This window comes from Xiphophorus maculatus, chromosome 20 (assembly GCF_002775205.1).
Source record: "Xiphophorus maculatus strain JP 163 A chromosome 20, X_maculatus-5.0-male, whole genome shotgun sequence".
Classification (NCBI taxonomy): Eukaryota; Metazoa; Chordata; class Actinopteri; order Cyprinodontiformes; family Poeciliidae; genus Xiphophorus; species Xiphophorus maculatus.
This window is the reverse complement of record NC_036462.1, coordinates 2,789,266-2,806,998: the sequence shown is the minus strand read 5'-3', so window position 1 is coordinate 2,806,998 and position 17,733 is coordinate 2,789,266. Positions and strand designations below refer to the sequence as shown.

Genomic DNA, 17,733 nt, shown 5'->3' with positions numbered 1-17,733 from the left:
ATTTTAAAAAACACTAAAATAACTTCAGTGTTTTTTATGAACAAAAAGCAAACATGTTTTAGCAGAACAAGAATCTACATTTTAAAGAATTTCAATGTATTTGCTACTGGAATTAAAAGAAGAAAGAAACATTTTGAGTTATATTTATGACATTAAATCAGAGGTGACCAAAGTGCGGCCCGAGGGCCATTTGTGGACCTCAGGGCCATTTTTTCCGGCCATTAATCACAGTTCAAAAATAGCATTGAAGTGTTTTGCTGGTTCAGGCAGTTGATGCAGATCTGCATTTTAAAACCTTAAAGTGGAAAACTTTGAAACACAAAGTATTCATCTTTAAATTTTATTAGGAATAGTTCTAAAAACATCCTGTGACATTTAATAAACTTGGAAAAATAAAGCAAGAGTGAGCCACATACTCTTCCTGTCGCTAAAAAGAGAAAGAAAAGCAGAAAAAATATTACAAATTTAAGATATGATTTGTTGTTTGTTTTTAATCTGGCAAACCTGCAAGAGCCTTTTCTCTTTTACGTCTACAAAGAACGACAGACATCTGACTGCTTTATTTGATTACAATATGGTGTTTATTTCTTCAGCAAATAAACATTAGAATAAAAAATACTCAACATTTTGTTTGCAGTAGTTGCTACTGTTTCCCCAACGTTTGGATCCACTTCATTAAACGATCAACTTTAGGTTCAGAGTTGAATAAAAATCAATCAGCTCTGAAATGAGTAAATATGAAAACATTTTACGTGACGCAGCTGCTGAACCTCAGACTCTGAAATCAGAACTCGACTAGTTTTATTATGAATTTGAGAAGATCAGGAAGCCGTTGAAGATGATCAGTTTTTCTCTGAGGTCTCTTGCGTCGGAGTCTTTCTGGATCTGCGGGTTTTGCTGCTGGTCTCTGTAGGACTCCAGCCAGACTTTCTGTCCCGCCGTCAGCTGCAACACGACTCCACCAGACAGGACCTGGAAAAAAACCACAACTCATCACATCAGAGCTCTGAGAAGAAACGCTGCTCCTCTCTGCTGCCTGGAGGGTTTATCAAATGTCACGTCTTAGAGGCAGAAAAACTGTAAATCCTGACATCTGTCTCACTCCCTTTAGCACATTCAGCAGTGCGTTCATGAGGATTATTGACAGCGCTAAGACCTTCCTCCTGGCTCTGATTGGTTGTTTTTGGTTGGGAGCGGTACATTTGTTCAGATGGGAATAATAGTACTGGGAGGAGATGGATCTTTTACATCTTTCTCATATTATTCTGTCACAAAAATGTAGAAAACAGATTTTCTTTGAATAAAAGTTTCATACTGCAGCTTTATGCCGTATATTGAGTATAATTTGGACACTTACCTGTTCAGAGTTCCTAGTGTTTTCATCACAAAACACTATTTTCTCTACTTCTCCTGCTTTGACTAAACCCAGGCACATGCTGACCTAAAATCACATGCAGACGTTCAACAACTGCTACATATTTTTACAGCATTTTTAGCCAGAATTGCAGTGTAACAAAGTGGAGGCACCTTGGCGATGGAGTGGAAGGTGAAGTAATAAAAACCAGGTGTTCTGCAGGTGAAGATGCCGGTGTTTATGGCAAAATTGTTGTTAGTGTTGACGACGGCTTCCTGATAAGTTATTTTCTGACAGGAAACAAATAAGCTTTCAGTTTCAGTTCTGACTAGAAAAACAATAAATCAGTCCTGGAGAGTAGAAATGTGACCTTCAGCCGACCTGGTTGAAAGGTGGATATGTGGTGACATTTCTCCTCACAGAGAAAGCTGAGTGAGTTTCCTGATTGGACGAACTTTGACCTGGAAACACAGACACATTAATTAAACCAGCGGCATCCAAACGTTTTGTTATGTGGGCAAAAATCAACAAGTGAGAAAACTTCTGCTAATAATAGAAAGATTGAAATAAAATCAATCAATTAATTCTGTCTGATTTTTTCTCTTGTATAAAATGTGGATCCAAACTTTAAAATGATTTTCCATATTAAAAGAAACTTCATCTAGTTTTCAATTCAAAAATATTTTGTTGATCCCAAAGGGAAATTAAATGTTGTTATAATTCATATTAATTCAGAGTTATTGTAGATAATGATGGGTGTTGCAGGAGAGATCTGCTGTAGCAGTCTGTGTTACAAAGAAACCTCTGACTGAAGACATTTTTTTCCCAATACAGTCTCATGAAATTCTTTTTGAACAAATTTATTCTGTTCTAGTTTCTTTCTCTCAAAACTCTTCCTATATTTAATCAAGCAAAGTCGGTAAAAGTCTCTATTACAAACATTTGGTTATTAAAACAATTTATATTGTAAGAAAATTATGTTGGTTATAAATTTACCCTGATTACATATAAAACGTTTGCATTTGAGTCATTTTTGAAATGCAGTGGGGGCCACAGAATCATCTGAAGGGCCACCAGAGCGCTCGGCGCCGTAGAACCGGGCTCCGCAGGTTTTCTGGGGGAAACCTGGACTTTAGCGTCCAAATACCTGAAAACCGTCTCCGTTTCCTCCTCAGTTATTCTGGTGCTTTTCTATGTGAAGTTTGTGCTTGTCAGCGAGTTTGAGGTCAGATATAAATGTGTGCAGCGAACTGTAGGGGCATTTACCGGGGTTGAGGTGCGTCCCCACTGGACCGGGTGAACCAGGCTGGCCGGCCATTCCTGCTGCTCCCACGTCACCGCGGTAACCCTTTGGACCCATCGGCCCTTGTGGCCCCGAGCTTCCTTTGTCCCCTCTCAGCCTCAGCAGCATGCTTGTGTCCACTGGGCCGTCCACCTGGACAGCTGAGGACAAAGTCATAAACCAGTGAAGAGTGCAACAAAAGGGGTTGGTCTAAAAGTTGCAGGGTTGCAGCGTCAACCTGAAGGCAACAATGCAAACCCTGAAGTTCAGACACATCTGCAGAAATCAGTTAATCAAACTAAACTAAAGTCTCAACTTGGTGCAGCTTGGTTCAGTCCAGTGACAGAAGTCTGTTTAGTACACATAAAGATGCAATGTAGTCATAAACTCAGAAGTATTTAGTCAATAATCGATAATCCTAAAGTTGTGAAATCACATATTTAAGAAAAACCTAAAGGTGATTTATCATGCTTCTTTGAACAGGTTAGGATAGACGTATCTTCATTACAAAATCATTTTTAGATTTAGATAATGAGATTTTAATCTGCTCAGCTCTGCCTATGTTTTAGGACGTCCTGTCACTTTAAGCCTGCTGCTGGCCACGCCCCTCAACTCAACGTTTACTCTCGCATGTAAAAATGGCTGCAGACAGATGCGCAATCATACAACGGTACATGTTTGAAAAGCAGAAGTGGAGCCAGAATGCAGAAAGAGGTTTCTGGATGGTAAATCAACAACAAAACGCACGTCTTTTCCAGCAGCCATTGTACAGCGCTTACAGTGGTAAAACCAGCTGACCAAACATGCTGGAACTCATCTCTGGTTGCTAGGTAACAGGCTGTGCTCATTTTCCAGACACCAAAAAGCAATAACTTATTGCCAGCTAGTTAATTCTTTTAAGCTCTTGGCTTGTTTTTAGTAGCAGATGAAACCCAAGTGGAACAAAACATGTAAACTATGAATTTTTATGAAAAGGTCCCTTTTAAAACAATCCTAAATGTGACTTGGGTTTCAGAAGGAAGGTGCTACCTGGCTCTCCCTTCTGGCCTTTCATCCCAGCCAGCCCGTCTCGTCCAGGAGGTCCAAGTTCTCCTGGACGGCCGTTACAGTTCACGTCGCCTTCGATGGCTGACGGCAGCAAAGCAGCGGCCAACAGAACCGCACAGACCAAATCGGCTCCCATGGCTCCAAACGCTGCAGAGAGAAAACAGGATGACGACAAGTCTTGGTTTCACGTTCAACTTTATTTTAAAGTTATTAAAAGTGTCTAAACAAAGCAGCAGCCGATATGTGATCAGATTATTTATGTTGCATCTGACAGAAACAATTCATGCAAACTATAAAAACTTTAGCCAGTAGTATGAAAATCTCATCCTTAAATTGTGAAAAACAGATAATAAAAACAATGATTTAAAAAAAGAAAACATATTAGTGAATATTATGAGGTTCTTCTGGAGTTCTGAGTTTTTCAGTTTCCAAGTCAGCAGATGATTCTGATGGGATTATTTTAGCACCAGTGACACACTAAAATGGGATCCATTTTTATTTGAAATACGTAGTGAAACTAAAATGAACGCTGGTCCAGTAACACAGATGAGGAATAAATTTCTCCCAATAGAAACTAAAAGTTCTGCATGGAGTCGATTGAAGCTCATTTTGGTTTTGAAATAAAATGGAAATTATGAACTGCTGTAAGACGGAATGAAAATTTATACTATTCATGTAAAAAACAGTCAGTTTTCTGACCAAAACATCAGAAAATAATTTTTTTCCTGTGTCAGTGTATATTTCTATCCAATAAAGGAAGTTACTTCTTTAGAGTCAAGCAGCAGTGTTGCTATATCCAATGCTTTTCTTCAAAATGTTTGCCTGCTTTAATCATCTTAATGTTCAGAATCAGAAGATTCTCTTACCCCTGGAGATCTTGCAGGTTCAGAAGAGCAGCAAACAGATGATATTTCCTCCTTATTGGACTGAAGATTTGCTGACTTACTGAGATCTGCAGACGTAGCACAAACACCCAGACATGAGGAAGAAAACGAAACCCATGAAGAAGAACCACCCAGAGCTGCTAGTTCATTTAAACCCCTGAAATTAACAGCTTCATTCTAATTATAAATCAGTTTTTTTCCTTGAGAAAAATCCCATCTTTGATTCACATCTAAAAACCTTCCAGCCTAAAACCAGGAACATTTGGAATAAAACCTCAATCAGTCTGCAACTTTCTTATTTGTGCACAAAAGGAGATTTCTAACTTAACCCTCTCATGCATGAATTATGATCCTTTGTGTCAGAATTTTTTTTCCATTTTTTAAATTTCTTTTCTTAAGGCATAAAAAAGGTAGGAACATTTTTTTGTAAAAATAATTTTTTTATTTTTTTTTATTTTTATGTGATCAATTGTAATTTTGTCCAAATACAAAGTTGTTATTTGAAAAATACATCAGTAGTATTGTTCCTTTATCTGATGTCACAATATTTTTTTTACTTGCAAGAGTCGTCTACAGTAGAAGGAGGGACCGGGTCGGTTCTCATGCTTCTTTGTCTGTCGGCCATATTGTATTTAACAAAAATAATTTCTTGCATTTGCAGCTGATGGCCAGTAGTTGATGGTATATTTTGTGATGCATTAGTGTCCACTTCAGTGGTCTGCTGTCCACTGTAGTGACCACTATGCATGAAAGGGTTAAGACCCTAAAAACTGAAAAATCAAATTTATCAAACATTCAAAACAATTTAAAGGCAGAAAAACAGAAACACTTACCACCTTTAAACATGAATTATTTAAATATTCCTGTGAAAAAATGATGATCCCAGCCAGCAGTGCGTCATGAACGCTTTCAAATTAGCTGTAAATTTTAGAGCTGTGGCGCCCCCATCTGGTCGATAATATAATATTATTATATTACAATAATATAATAATATAATATGGCATGAGAGATAATTTGTAAAAAAAAAATTATAATAATATAATATTATTGACCAGACGGGTCGATAATAAAACATAAAATAGTAATTTTTGTGTTTTATGTGTCAGAGCTGAAAAGCGTCATATAACATAACCAGGTAGGGATTCTTTACCATCTATTCAGAATATCAATATTCACATTTCACAATGTAACATTTTTGTGTTGGTTTTATCATTTGTTCATTTTTGCTGGTTTACTTTTGGTTGTTCATTAGTTTTCATTAATGTCTGATTTTTACCTAGTAATTTAGTTGAGTGTTGAGCTTATTAAATTTGTTGAACAAAGTATTTTAACTGCAAGGTTGAATGATTTAGTAAATAAACTCCTGTTGAAGGATGAGGGACGCGTCTAAAAGCTGCAGGACCCCAGTGAATGCAGACTGAGACCACCGGCTCAGCCAATAGGCAAATGGTATCATAATTGATCCATTTCCAATAAAAAGATTTAGATGACAACCAGTTATGAATTTCCTTTTGTGTATTTAACTTCCAAAGATTAGTTGCAATCTCAAACTCATAAAACAAATGATTGTTAATTACAATGATTAACAAAAAGAACATTTCTTCATTTCAGCCTTCAGCCATGAGGCGATAACTGACAGATTTCTGTTTCAGGACCTGATGAGCATCAGAACTTCTCCAGGAGTTAAACAGGTTCTAGTGAAATGATCTTGTTCTGCGTTTTAATGTGGTGGGAAAACAATCCTGGAGTTAAAGGCTGACAGTTTACACCTACATCCTCACCTGAGTCCGATTCCTTTCTTGTGAAAAAGACGGAACACGTGTTGACTGGTACCGGTTCTGTGATCCACATTCACTGACCAATTACCAGAATAAGCTCATGATATTAATATAGTAAAGTTAGATCAGCAGAACAAGGTCGTATTACAAATATAATTTAGAAAAATCAAATGAGGATTGTTGAATACTTGGTAAAGTTATGCTTAAAAAAGCAGTTTTAGAAATAAGGTGATATTAAAATCTTTTAACACATCAGCATCAAATTATTATAAGTAACAGGACTTAGAAATGATTGGGCATTTCCATATCGAAACTTTGGAGTTTGACTTTTCCCTCTGGTAAAATAGTTTCTTTTTGTCTAATATTATAACTCTGCTGTCATAATATTATGATTTTATTCTCATAATTTCAAAAAAGAAAAATCTTTCTCTATATATTTATATATACTGTATATGTAACCCAGTTTTTCTCCAAGAGAGGTGACTAGACGTGTGAGATGAACCATTTAGCATAGTTAGCTTAGCTACAGACTACTGTTGGCCTCCATACCATTTAATGAATTAAGGAAAAGAAATACCAAGATATTCATATATTTATCTTGTTTTACCGTTTACCACTTGACAACAGGTGAGTCGGTCAGCAGCAGCTCTAACCCCGATACTAACATGACCTTTAACCCCTGTCCCAGTGAAAAAGATAAGCAACATTGTCACCTTTGGTAACCTTTGGTTAACATTGTGCTAACCAACCTTGTTAGCATCATTCCAGTGAGTCTATAGGGATTTCTCTGTCTTTGCTCTTTTCACAATTACACAATAAAAACAATATATTTGTTGCTGACAGAAATTCAAACAATCTTTATAAAATGATCATAAAAAACAGCCTCCTGTCTGGACTGCAGCCAGTCCACACAGTTTTACCTAAACTTGCATCTAAATTACAGATCTATGTTGCCACGTCCCTCCTGGCCGTCCTCTCTCCTCTCCTGAGTGAAATTAAAGCTGCAGTATGAAACTTTTATCAAAAATATTTTTTGACATATTTGTTTAAACTGTCATTGTGTTGTCAAACTATGGCATGAGAGATAATTTGTAAAAAGATTATTTCCTCTGCCTTCTCCCAGTGCTACCTAGAAACACCCAATCAGAGGCAGGAGGTGGGTTTTAGTGCTGTCAATCACAATCTCATGTGGTGCTGCTCATCCTTCCTCCCCCTCAGTCTGTGCTATGCTGCAGCTAGCATAGCCTAGTTAGCATAGCTACCAGTGATGGCAGATAAACGATTTTCCTGTAATATGTTGTTTCTCCACCATTAGCATATTTAGCAGCGAGTGAATGAAGTTGATTGACAGCACTAAGACCCTCCTCCTGGTTCTGATTGGTTGTTTTGGTCATAACGTTGGATTACTTTAGCTAGCAATAGCTGTTCAGGGAGCAGGTGGAGGAGATTGATTGTTTTCACAGATTATCTGTCTCATAACAAACTGTGACGACATGGTGACAGCTTTAACAAATATAGAGAAAACATTTTTATTAAAGTTATAAACTGCAGCTTGAATAAAATGCAACTACATAGCATTTTTTGAGAAGTCTGGATTGTTTTATGTACATTTTGCACGTTGTCTGTGACTGTTGCTGGTGGGAAGAAACATTTCAATGAGATAAAACTAATAATAAAAAAATTAAGCAACCTATTTGCATGCGTGTGTGTGCAGGAGACATTCTTAGCTAAACAGGACCTGGAGAAGCTGAATTGCATACACAAAGACTTTTATGGCGCTGGTGAATCCACTACCGACCTTAGCACCAGAATAATTCGGGGAAGGATAGCCGGTGGTGTTGCAATATTATGGCACAAAAAATATGATCAACTGGTTGATGTGATTAGACTGGGTGTGGATTGGGCCATAGGGCTGAAATTTACTTGCGGAGACAAACATTTTATTGTTTTAAACATATACACACCTTATGAATGTCCTCAAAACGAAGACGAATTTCTTAATAGACTGTCTTTTATTATGTCTTTTATGTAAGATAATCTATCCACTTGTTTTTTTATTGTGGGGGATTTAAATGCAGATGTTACAGATAAACATTCTACATTTGCTACGCATTTAATGCAATTCTGTCACAGTAATGCCTTAATTCTTTCTAGTAAGGCACTTTTGCCTAACAACAGTTACACCTATATTAGTGAATCATGGCATACAACTTCCTGGTTAGATCATTGTATCTGTACAGCTGATGCTCATGATTCCATTCTGGGAATTCGTGTCAACTATGACCTTGCCACCACTGACCATATACCATTCTCCTTATGTGTAAACATGAATTGCATACCTTCTGTTTTGCCTGTAGACTATAACATAAGTACAGGAAAAATAGCATGGGATAACTTGACTGAAAAAGATCTATCAGATTATTGCTATCAAACTGATGACATGTTCAGCAATACATACTTACCAAAGGGAGCAATCTCATGCCGTGATATGAATTGCAAAGACCCTCAACATGGTATTGAGTTATGTACTCTGTATGAGAATGTTGTGAAATCCCTCCTTATCTCAAGCAAGCCACTGCATAAAACCATCTTGCATAGCACCAAGCCGGGTTGGAACGACTATGTAAAAGAACATCATGCAGAGGCCAGAAGGGCTCTTAAAGCATGGGTCAACGCAGGTAAACAGAGACATGGCCCCTTGTTTGAATACAAAAAACAAGCAAATGCTAATTTTAAACATTTTTTAAGATTCATAAGGAGACGTGAAAATACTATGAGGTCTGACTCTCTTGCTAGAAAGTTAGGAAATAATAATGTTAAGGACTTTTGGAAAGAAATAAAGAAAGTAAATAACTGTAAAACGTCACTTCCATCTACTATTGATGGTGTTACTGGTGTAAAAGAAATCACTCAGTTATGGAAAGAGCACTACAGTGCGCTGTTTAATTGTGTCAAAAGTGACATTTTTGACATAGGAAGCATTCACAGTAATGAGAATGTGATTGTATCCCCACAAGAAATATATCATATAATTATGACACTGAAAGACAATAAGGCCTGTGGGATGGATAACATATCCACTGAGCATTTGAAAAATGCAAGTAAAAAAACTCTGTGCATTACTCTCTATGTGTTTCACTGGCTGTCTAGTACATGGTCTGCTACCTAAATCAATGTTATCTGTCATTCTGGTACCCATTATTAAAGACAAAGCGGGTAAGATTAGCTCCTTGGAGAATTACCGACCCATAGCTTTAGCTAGTAGTTTGTCGAAAGTTTTTGAAAGAGTCCTTCTAAATAGGCTGGAAAAGTTTCTTTTGACCTCTGATAATCAATTCGGTTTTAAACCCAAACATGGTACAGACATGTGTATTTTTGTGCTACAGGAGATTTTAGATTTGTATAATTTGCGCAACACCACAGTATTTATGTGTTTTATTGATGCTTCTAAAGCATTTGATCGCGTGAATCATCAAAAATTGTTCTGCAAGTTAGAAAGCAGAGGTGTACCCAAATATCTAATTAGAATAATGGTCTATTGGTATGGTCATCAACTACTGTATGTCAAATGGGGTAACTCATTGTCTGACTCGTTTAATGTTGGTAACGGAGTAAGGCAGGGAAGTGTATTGTCCCCTTACCTTTTTAACATCTATATGGATGAACTATCAAAGCGCCTGAATTGTTGTAAAACAGGCTGTGTAGTTGGTGACCGCACAATCAATCACATAATGTATGCGGATGATTTGGTAATCTTATGCCCATATAGTGCTGGCCTTCAACAATTACTAAGGGTCTGCTCCCAATATGGATGTGATTTTGATGTCAAATATAACGCTAAGAAAAGCAATGTCATGATTGTTAGAAGTAGAGCAGATAAGCATCTGATAACCCCTGACTTCTCTTTATCTGGCATTGTCCTCAATATATGCAATGAAATTAAATATCTGGGACATTACATAACTGATGACCTATCTGATGATCGTGACATTTGTAGGCAGTATTGCATGATGTATGCACAGGCTAATATTTTGATTAGAAAGTTTGGTATGTGTTCATCCTCTGTGAAGGTAGCTCTTTTTAAAGTTTTTTGTACTTCATTTTACACAGCCCATCTATGGCGAAGATATAAAAAAAGTAGTCTGCACAAACTTTATGTGGCATACAATGATGGCCTGAGGCTGCACAGTGGCACAGTTGGTAGCACTGTTGCCTTGCAGCAAGAAGGTCCTGGGTTCGATTCCCGGCCAGGGTCTTTCTGCATGGAGTTTGCATGTTCTCCCTGTGCATGCGTGGGTTCTCTCCGGGTACCCCGGCTTCCTCCCACAGTCCAAAAACATGACTGTCAGGTTAATTGGTTTCTCTAAATTCTCCCTAGGTGTGAGTGTGTGTGTGCATGGTTGTTTGTCCTGTATGTCTTTGTGTTGCCCTGCGACAGACTGGCGACCTGTCCAAGGTGTACCCCGCCTCTCGCCTGGAACATAGTTGGAGTTGGGCACCAGCAACCCTCCCGACCCCATTAGGGACAAGGGTGAACAGAAAATGGATGGATGGATGGATGGACAATGATGGCCTGAGGCTCCTACTCAAAGTGCCTAGATGGAGCAGTGCCAGCCACATGTTTGCACATAACGCTGTTCCCACATGTGCAGCTGCGCTCAGGAATCTCATGTATAAATGTATGTGTAGATTACCCGTATCATACAATAATATAATAGCAATTTTAGTAAACCCTGTTTTTAGTACAGCGAGATTTTTCTCAAGATTGTGGAAACATTGGCGTCATCATTTATTTGTGGCTCAGTGACTGTCATGTTTCTTTTTGTTTTTTTTTTCTTTTCTTTTTGTTTTACTATGGACCTCTTTTGTGTCTGAAATAAAGATTGATTGATTGATTGATTCATGCAGTTTGCGGACTGTTGCATGTAAAATTCACTAGCAGTAAATATTGTGCTAGTATCAGTTTTGGACCAAAGGCAGTTGGAAACCTTTACAATTTGATGCTTTTGATGGGTCAGATAGACTCAAGAAACTAACAGCAGCTGCAGGGGGCCATCAAATTCTTTGTCATGGGGCCCCAGGTTCCTGGTGGCGCCGCTGCTTCCATCGCTGAATAACTTCGATTCATTCATCATTACTTCCATAAACAGCTTTGCTGTGACGTCAACGTTCTTCTTATGCGTGTCATCAATAATTCTCGCAGAGCTCTGATTGCGGTTGGATTTAATTAGCATAAATGACAGTGGGGGGAAGAAACAAGATAGTTGCATATCAGTAAGAAATGGAACTGAGAATAAAGACCTCCTGTGGGAACTTAGCCATTTCGCCACCATCACAGGGCTTCATATACACTCAAGATGTTGAATTTGTACTGAACCAAATATTTTGTTTTGGCTTCATTTGTTGTGGAGAAATTCAGGCGAAACAACGGAGAGCAGGTGTGTTAAATTTACTGTTGCTACTCTCACTTTCCCCCTTTTCTTATTACTGGAAGTAACCAAATCAGTTTATGGTTGACTGTTTTTAGATCTGGGATTTTTAGAACAAAGTGCAAAACCATGAGCCAGGCTCACTTTCTGTTTCATCGTTAAGATTGAGCTCTTCCATCTTGTCTGTCAGACCTGCAAAGGAAATAAATGTAATTTATTCACACAGCAAGATCCATATGAGTGGAACAGAGTTGTCACTGCAATGCATGAAAGCAGAAAAAATTGCAATCAGCTTGTGTTGCTAATAGAAGTTAGCTTGGCTACAACAATTAGCTAATTTCACTGCGGTGTGTGGATTTTGTTAGGTAAATTGTATTATTAGTAATTATCAAATATTTGTTGTATCATGTAGCCTTGTAGTTACATTTAGATAATGTTTCTGTATGTTAATTAATTCTGATTCCTTCCTAATCCCTCCTTGGAAGAGAGAGGTGACAGCTACTCTCAGCAGCTGTTGCCCTGCAGGACTTCCTATGAGAGATGGAGGTGTTAGTTGCTCCCAGCAGAGTTTTACAAGCCTGACAATAAACTCTGCTCTGTGCTTCTTTGTGCTACAAAGCCGTTGCTTTGAAGCTATACAACGTGTCCGATTCGACGCCGTGCTTGGAGCAAAAGGGATCTAGAGTGTAGATAACATGTCTAGATAGTGAATGTTATTAGCGCTGCAACCATGTGATGAATGCTTTGACCCCACCCCATAGAGTTGCAGTGCTCAGTGTGAGAGGGTTCCGAAGAGCAATAAAAAGAGAGGAACAGATAGATGTGTTTCAGAGCAGGTTGGAGAATTGTAACTGAAAGCACATCTCTGTCTGCTCTCCTCGCGAGAAACAAAGAATCTAACTCTCTTGTCTTTCTTCTGTTTTGTTTAATTAGGTATTTAGACCTGACATTATTTGGTCCTTCGCAGCCGGATGCCAAAATACCGGAAGGATTCCAGCGGGCATGGTGGACCCCAGTAAAGACCGTGCGCACGGCAAGTTTCCTAGTGGAAGCTTATCAGAACCTGTTCAAGGGCTGGCGCTCTGCCTGCCTGCTGGGATCTTACGGTTGACGGCTCTGAGGGGAAGACAGAGGGTGAGTGGATTCTTGTTTAAAAGTGTGGCGAATGACTGAGGGTCATTGCGCGAATAAGAAAACCCTGTAAATTCTAGACTCTAACAGGTAAAAATAGGACACAAAATCCGTGAAGGACGTCCGAAGTCCTTGCGCAAAAATTTCGTGGAAAAGGCGCACGGAGCCTAGTATAAACCTGCAATAAAATTTAATCAATTGGAAGATAAAAATAAAAATAATAAAATTTTCTCGATAAAAAATAAAAAATAAGTAATTTAATCAATTAGGCGATAGAAATAAAAAAATAATAAAAAAAATTTTCAATTCGATATATAATGATAAAAATTTACTCAACAATAAAAATATTTAAATCAGGCACTAAAATTGTAATTGGAACGGATGGCGGAGTCCGACGAGGCGGGCGTTTAAATTCCGTGTGAGTGTGATTGGAAATATAAATATCACTCGGTGTTTTATCTCATATAAAAAACAGTAGGGTTGTAACCAGCAAACCTGTCTTGGATGCAGAGGTAAGAACCCCCCACTCGAAAGAGTTGAAGTGGGGGTTACCACTACAGGTATTTTTAATTGCTGGCCTACTGAAAAGATCTCCAGTTTATAGGATTCCCTAGGAGTCGACAAAAAACTGGGCAAAATTTTATAAAAAAAAAAAAATGGGGAAAAGTATAAGCAAGAATAAGCCAACAGACAGTTTAAAAACAAATGACTGGAAATATGTTGAAAATCAGGATCCGCATAAAATAAAACAAAAAAACAAAGTCAAAACCAAAGAAAATGCGCAAAGAAGGGTATGAGGATGTAAAATTTTGGTTAGAATTAGCACAAAAAAGAGAAGAGGAGGAAGAATTGTTTGATGAATACAGCCTGAGAATGCATCAACATTACATAGGATTGAAAACTGGGATTTTAGATGGATACATTAACCACGCTATACACGCAGAAAAGGTCTCAAAAGAAAAGAAAAAGGTTTCAGGAGCCTTTTTCCAGGATGAGGAGCAAATATTTTATCAAGACAGGAGAGGAAGAGGAAGCTTTAGGGGTAGAGGTCAGAACCCCAGAGGACAGAGAGGGAGATTGGGAAGAGGGAACTACAGACAAAACAACTTCAGACAGAAAAATTTAGGAGGATGTTGGTGTTGTGGGAAAGAAGGACACATAGCCAGATGTTGCCCAGAAAAATACATAGATCAGTCAGCATGACTAGAATCAGAAAGTTTAGAGAGTGACGAGGTCCAATTTAAATCTACAGGATTTATTATCTATGGACAGTGTAAGACCAGAAATAACACTTTTCATGCAGAGATGGCCTTATGTAGCTAGGATTAGCTTTGATTCCAACCACTGATGGGCACATAGCAGTTAAAAGGCAGTCAGAAATAAAAAAAAAAAGGGGAGATTTCTTTGTTGTTAAGGGCAATGGAAATCCACACTATTGTTATACATTAGATGTGCCCGACAGACCCCCACCTAACTTTACTCAGGCACTCCTGACTGAGGGAGCCATCTCTGCCCCCCAGGATCAAATGCCTCCAGACAACTTACACATAATTCTTTGGTTCAAAAATGCGGCTGGGCCTGATAAGAATTATGAAGACAGGCTCAACATGGTCACTCCAGCTAAAATCGCAGTGACCTATCTGTAAACAGATACAAAACACAGACGATGTCTTTTCTGGGTTTAACTAACTATTGTCGAAACTGGGTGCCTAATTATGCAGTGATAGTGGTTCCTTTACGCAAACTAATGTATGAAATAGATCCTAAAAGACATGCAACAATTAAGTCCTACAAAAAAGAAAAAGATCTTTGGATTACTAATGGCGTACTAAATAGAAGATCAAATCTATAAGTGACCTGCAAATAGGCCTATCTTGCCAAAAAAACCTTGTATAATGGGCTGCAATATTGAGCCATGGCGTTTTCGCATGTCTCAACGGGGGGATGGTAGGATAGATACATTAACATTACTCTATTTATGGATTTATTTCTTTTTTAAGAACTTTTAATGCATTACAAAAGGTCATTTCATTTCAAAATTGCCTACAGAAAGAAGAGAGGGCTGCAAATGAAATAAGGAAATAAAGTGAATAAATAAATAGAAACAGGCTCTAACTGTAAGAGGCAGTGCTCAGATAACAACAAACTGCACTATGCAACCGATTCTAGATAGTTTCACAATCAGTCTTTTTAAACTGACCAAAACTTTAGGATAGATAAAATATTATTAAATCTACAGGAATTATGGATGATTAAGACAGAATAAAATAGAAGTAACTCACTTGTTGACTAGAAATTGATTGAATATAGAAAAAGTTTGCTACACTGTACAAATTTGTTGTTGAAGGATAATATTAAGTTAGAAATAACTTATGGGTTAATCAAAGAGGATCTGGTGGAACTTTTGTAGAGAATAATGTAGATCAGGGAACTTGCAGCCCCCCTTGCAGCAGCTCCGCAGGGGGGCCACAGAGTTGGGCTGTAACTGCTACCCCACTAGATTCAACTAATTAACATGTGAAGCCTCTTTGCAAACCACTATTTTTTAAGTGCGAAGTAACCCCCACTTGTAGTAACTCAGCAAGACAGAACGAGAAGGTGTGATGTAAATCACTTTCTCTCCCATCATCTAAAAGTACCTTTTGACAAAACTTCAGACTATAAGTTACAATTTTAGTAGTGGAACGACAAAAGGTTTTTAAGTTCAAATTTTAAAATTAGAAGAAACTAAAACATATCTGATGATTCGAGTGCCAAAGCCTAATAAAGCAGTAGAAAAATTAAGAGTTCCTCCTAAAATCCTTATTAATTCTCTTTCCTGCCATAAAGTCGGTCCCTCTGAGAAGTGAGGGAGGGGTTTATGGTGGGGTTTAAAGATTTGTTTTGTGATCTGACAATAGAGGTTGCTCGGGTTAGTGTAGATAGTTTAAACATGCAAATACATAGTGAGCAAGGAATAATGTGGAAAATGTTAAATATAAGTTTTTTGCATCCAAACACTGATTTACTGTTTTCCTTTAATATTACTTTATATATTGAGTAGTGAGTAGTTTGGATTTTTTTTATTTTTGAATTTGTTTTCGTTGGTCTGACTTTTTGGTTGGCTATTTGTTGTGCACTCATTTAGTTAACTTTAAGTGTCCGTTCTTTATATTTTGTTAAATATAACAAATTAATTTCTTTCTTTTGAGTTACCAGTTTCCTCTGGACCTGTTGCTGAAAATCATACAGATGAGCTCCAGCTGATTGGTGTCCATATATGGGTGTCAAACTTCCTTAGCGGGCCATTCCATTTGTTCACCCAGGGAGGGGGAAATTTGGACTTTAGTTTAATTTCTTTCATTTGTAGATTTGGTAATATTCTGACCAGTATTTGTTAGGTTTTTGTGTGTTTAATTACCGCTAGTGTGTGTTAATGGTCTGATCAGCCACTATTTAAGTTCCCCTCATGTCTTGTTTGTTAGGTCAGTTTGTGCTTGAGTTTGTTCTGTTACCGACTGAATTGTACTTTGTTATGTTGATTTTAGTTTGGGCCCAATTTATCATTTTTTGATTTTTTTGTTGACTATATTTTGAATTTTCTTCAACGTCTCTCTGGCTGGTTTATGCAAAACCTTCACAGAGTCTTAATTGGTAAACACGCCTTGTCAAACACTAGTGAGAATTTTTGAGGAGTTTGTAAAATGAATTATCTGACAATCATAAGAGTAAAATGAGATAAGGAGCTTTAAAACTGTAATGTGAAGTGTTTTGGGAAAATAGTAATCTTGAAGATTTAAAGCATGCTAACATAAATTGTTTTGTTTGTTTTGACGAGTTTTACCTTTTGGGAAAAAGGCAGCATTGAATTTGGTAGAATTTCTCAGGGAACATCATAAACCTGTTTCATAAACATTGTTATTTAAAGTAGTAGAAATGTGATGCATTAGCAGGTAATGCATCATCAGGGGGAGAATATGTTATAGGTTTATCTTTTATATTACTTAAATAAAATTTTTTATTTAAAGAACATGTTTGATCTTGAAGGTTATCCTGCAATAGTCAGCCCCGCCCACTCCTCACTACTTCCCAGGGCTGCCTACTGACCAGTTCTCTGTCTAACAGGTCCGGAAAATCTCTGAGACCTGGGTATTACCCTAAAAGTACTCTATAAGAGATAATCTATTTAAACTGGTGGCGAAAGTGATTCGTCTAGCTCTAACTACCTCCAATCCAGAAGTTATGACCCTTTACAGTTAAGAAACAGTCAGCTGAGTAGCCCTCACAGCTGCATAATTCCAATAACCACTTCTGTTAACGGTAGCCCACTTTCTAAATCATAACTTGCACTTGGAACCGGCTAGATTATGTTTAGTGACTTAGATGTAAGTCCCAGGGTCATTATTTACTCTCACCAAAGGAAATTATGAAGCCTCCTATTTACTGGAATCATGTACATTAGTTTTACCTTAATTAAAAGAACTGAACAAAGATTAAATGACTCTATTAATTCCAATGTCCACCAACCTCATTAGAATTTTATAGTATAAATTTATTAAGCAAGCTTAAGCAAGGATATGCGACATACAAATTAATAATCAATCGTATATAATTCAAAAACAGTGTAATAAAATTTACATGTACAATCCTACTACCCTGTCTCCTTTCCCTAACTTTAAGTCGCACGTTCTGAAATGGAATTTCAATGAGCAGATTCAACTCATACCCAGACGATGGTGGATCTTTTGGCAACAGGAATTTCTAGCATCCTTGGTTGAGGTCTTTGCCTTGTGTGGAAAAATCCTCCTTAGAAAGGAAACAAAGCAGAACGGGTCCGAATCCTTTTGCA

The 17,733-nt window shown here is 37.6% G+C and overlaps 1 protein-coding gene across 1 annotated transcript; it reads right to left on the bottom strand.

Annotated features, from left to right (window-relative positions):
• Positions 1-558: 558 nt before the first annotated feature.
• Positions 559-4,672, bottom strand: LOC102222299 (complement C1q subcomponent subunit C-like). The gene is made up of 7 exons (XM_005811641.3): positions 4,550-4,672; positions 3,666-3,830; positions 2,621-2,797; positions 1,736-1,815; positions 1,528-1,644; positions 1,358-1,441; positions 559-972 (listed from the first exon to the last, which is right to left on the bottom strand). The coding sequence occupies exons 2-7, from the start codon at positions 3,817-3,819 to the stop codon at positions 805-807; spliced, it is 780 nt and encodes a 259-aa protein (XP_005811698.1). The 5' UTR covers positions 3,820-3,830; positions 4,550-4,672; the 3' UTR covers positions 559-804.
• Between the last annotated feature and the right edge of the window lie 13,061 nt (positions 4,673-17,733).

Coding starts and splice junctions, on each gene's coding strand:
- LOC102222299 (XM_005811641.3), bottom strand. CDS start 3,819: ATGGGAGCCGATTTGGTCTGTGCGGTTCTGTTGGCCGCTGCTTTGCTG. Junction 1,816..2,620: donor GGGGACGCACCTCAACCCCG/GTAAATGCCCCT, acceptor CTGTGTTTCCAG/GTCAAAGTTCGTCCAATCAG. Junction 973..1,357: donor ACACTAGGAACTCTGAACAG/GTAAGTGTCCAA, acceptor GTTTTTTTCCAG/GTCCTGTCTGGTGGAGTCGT.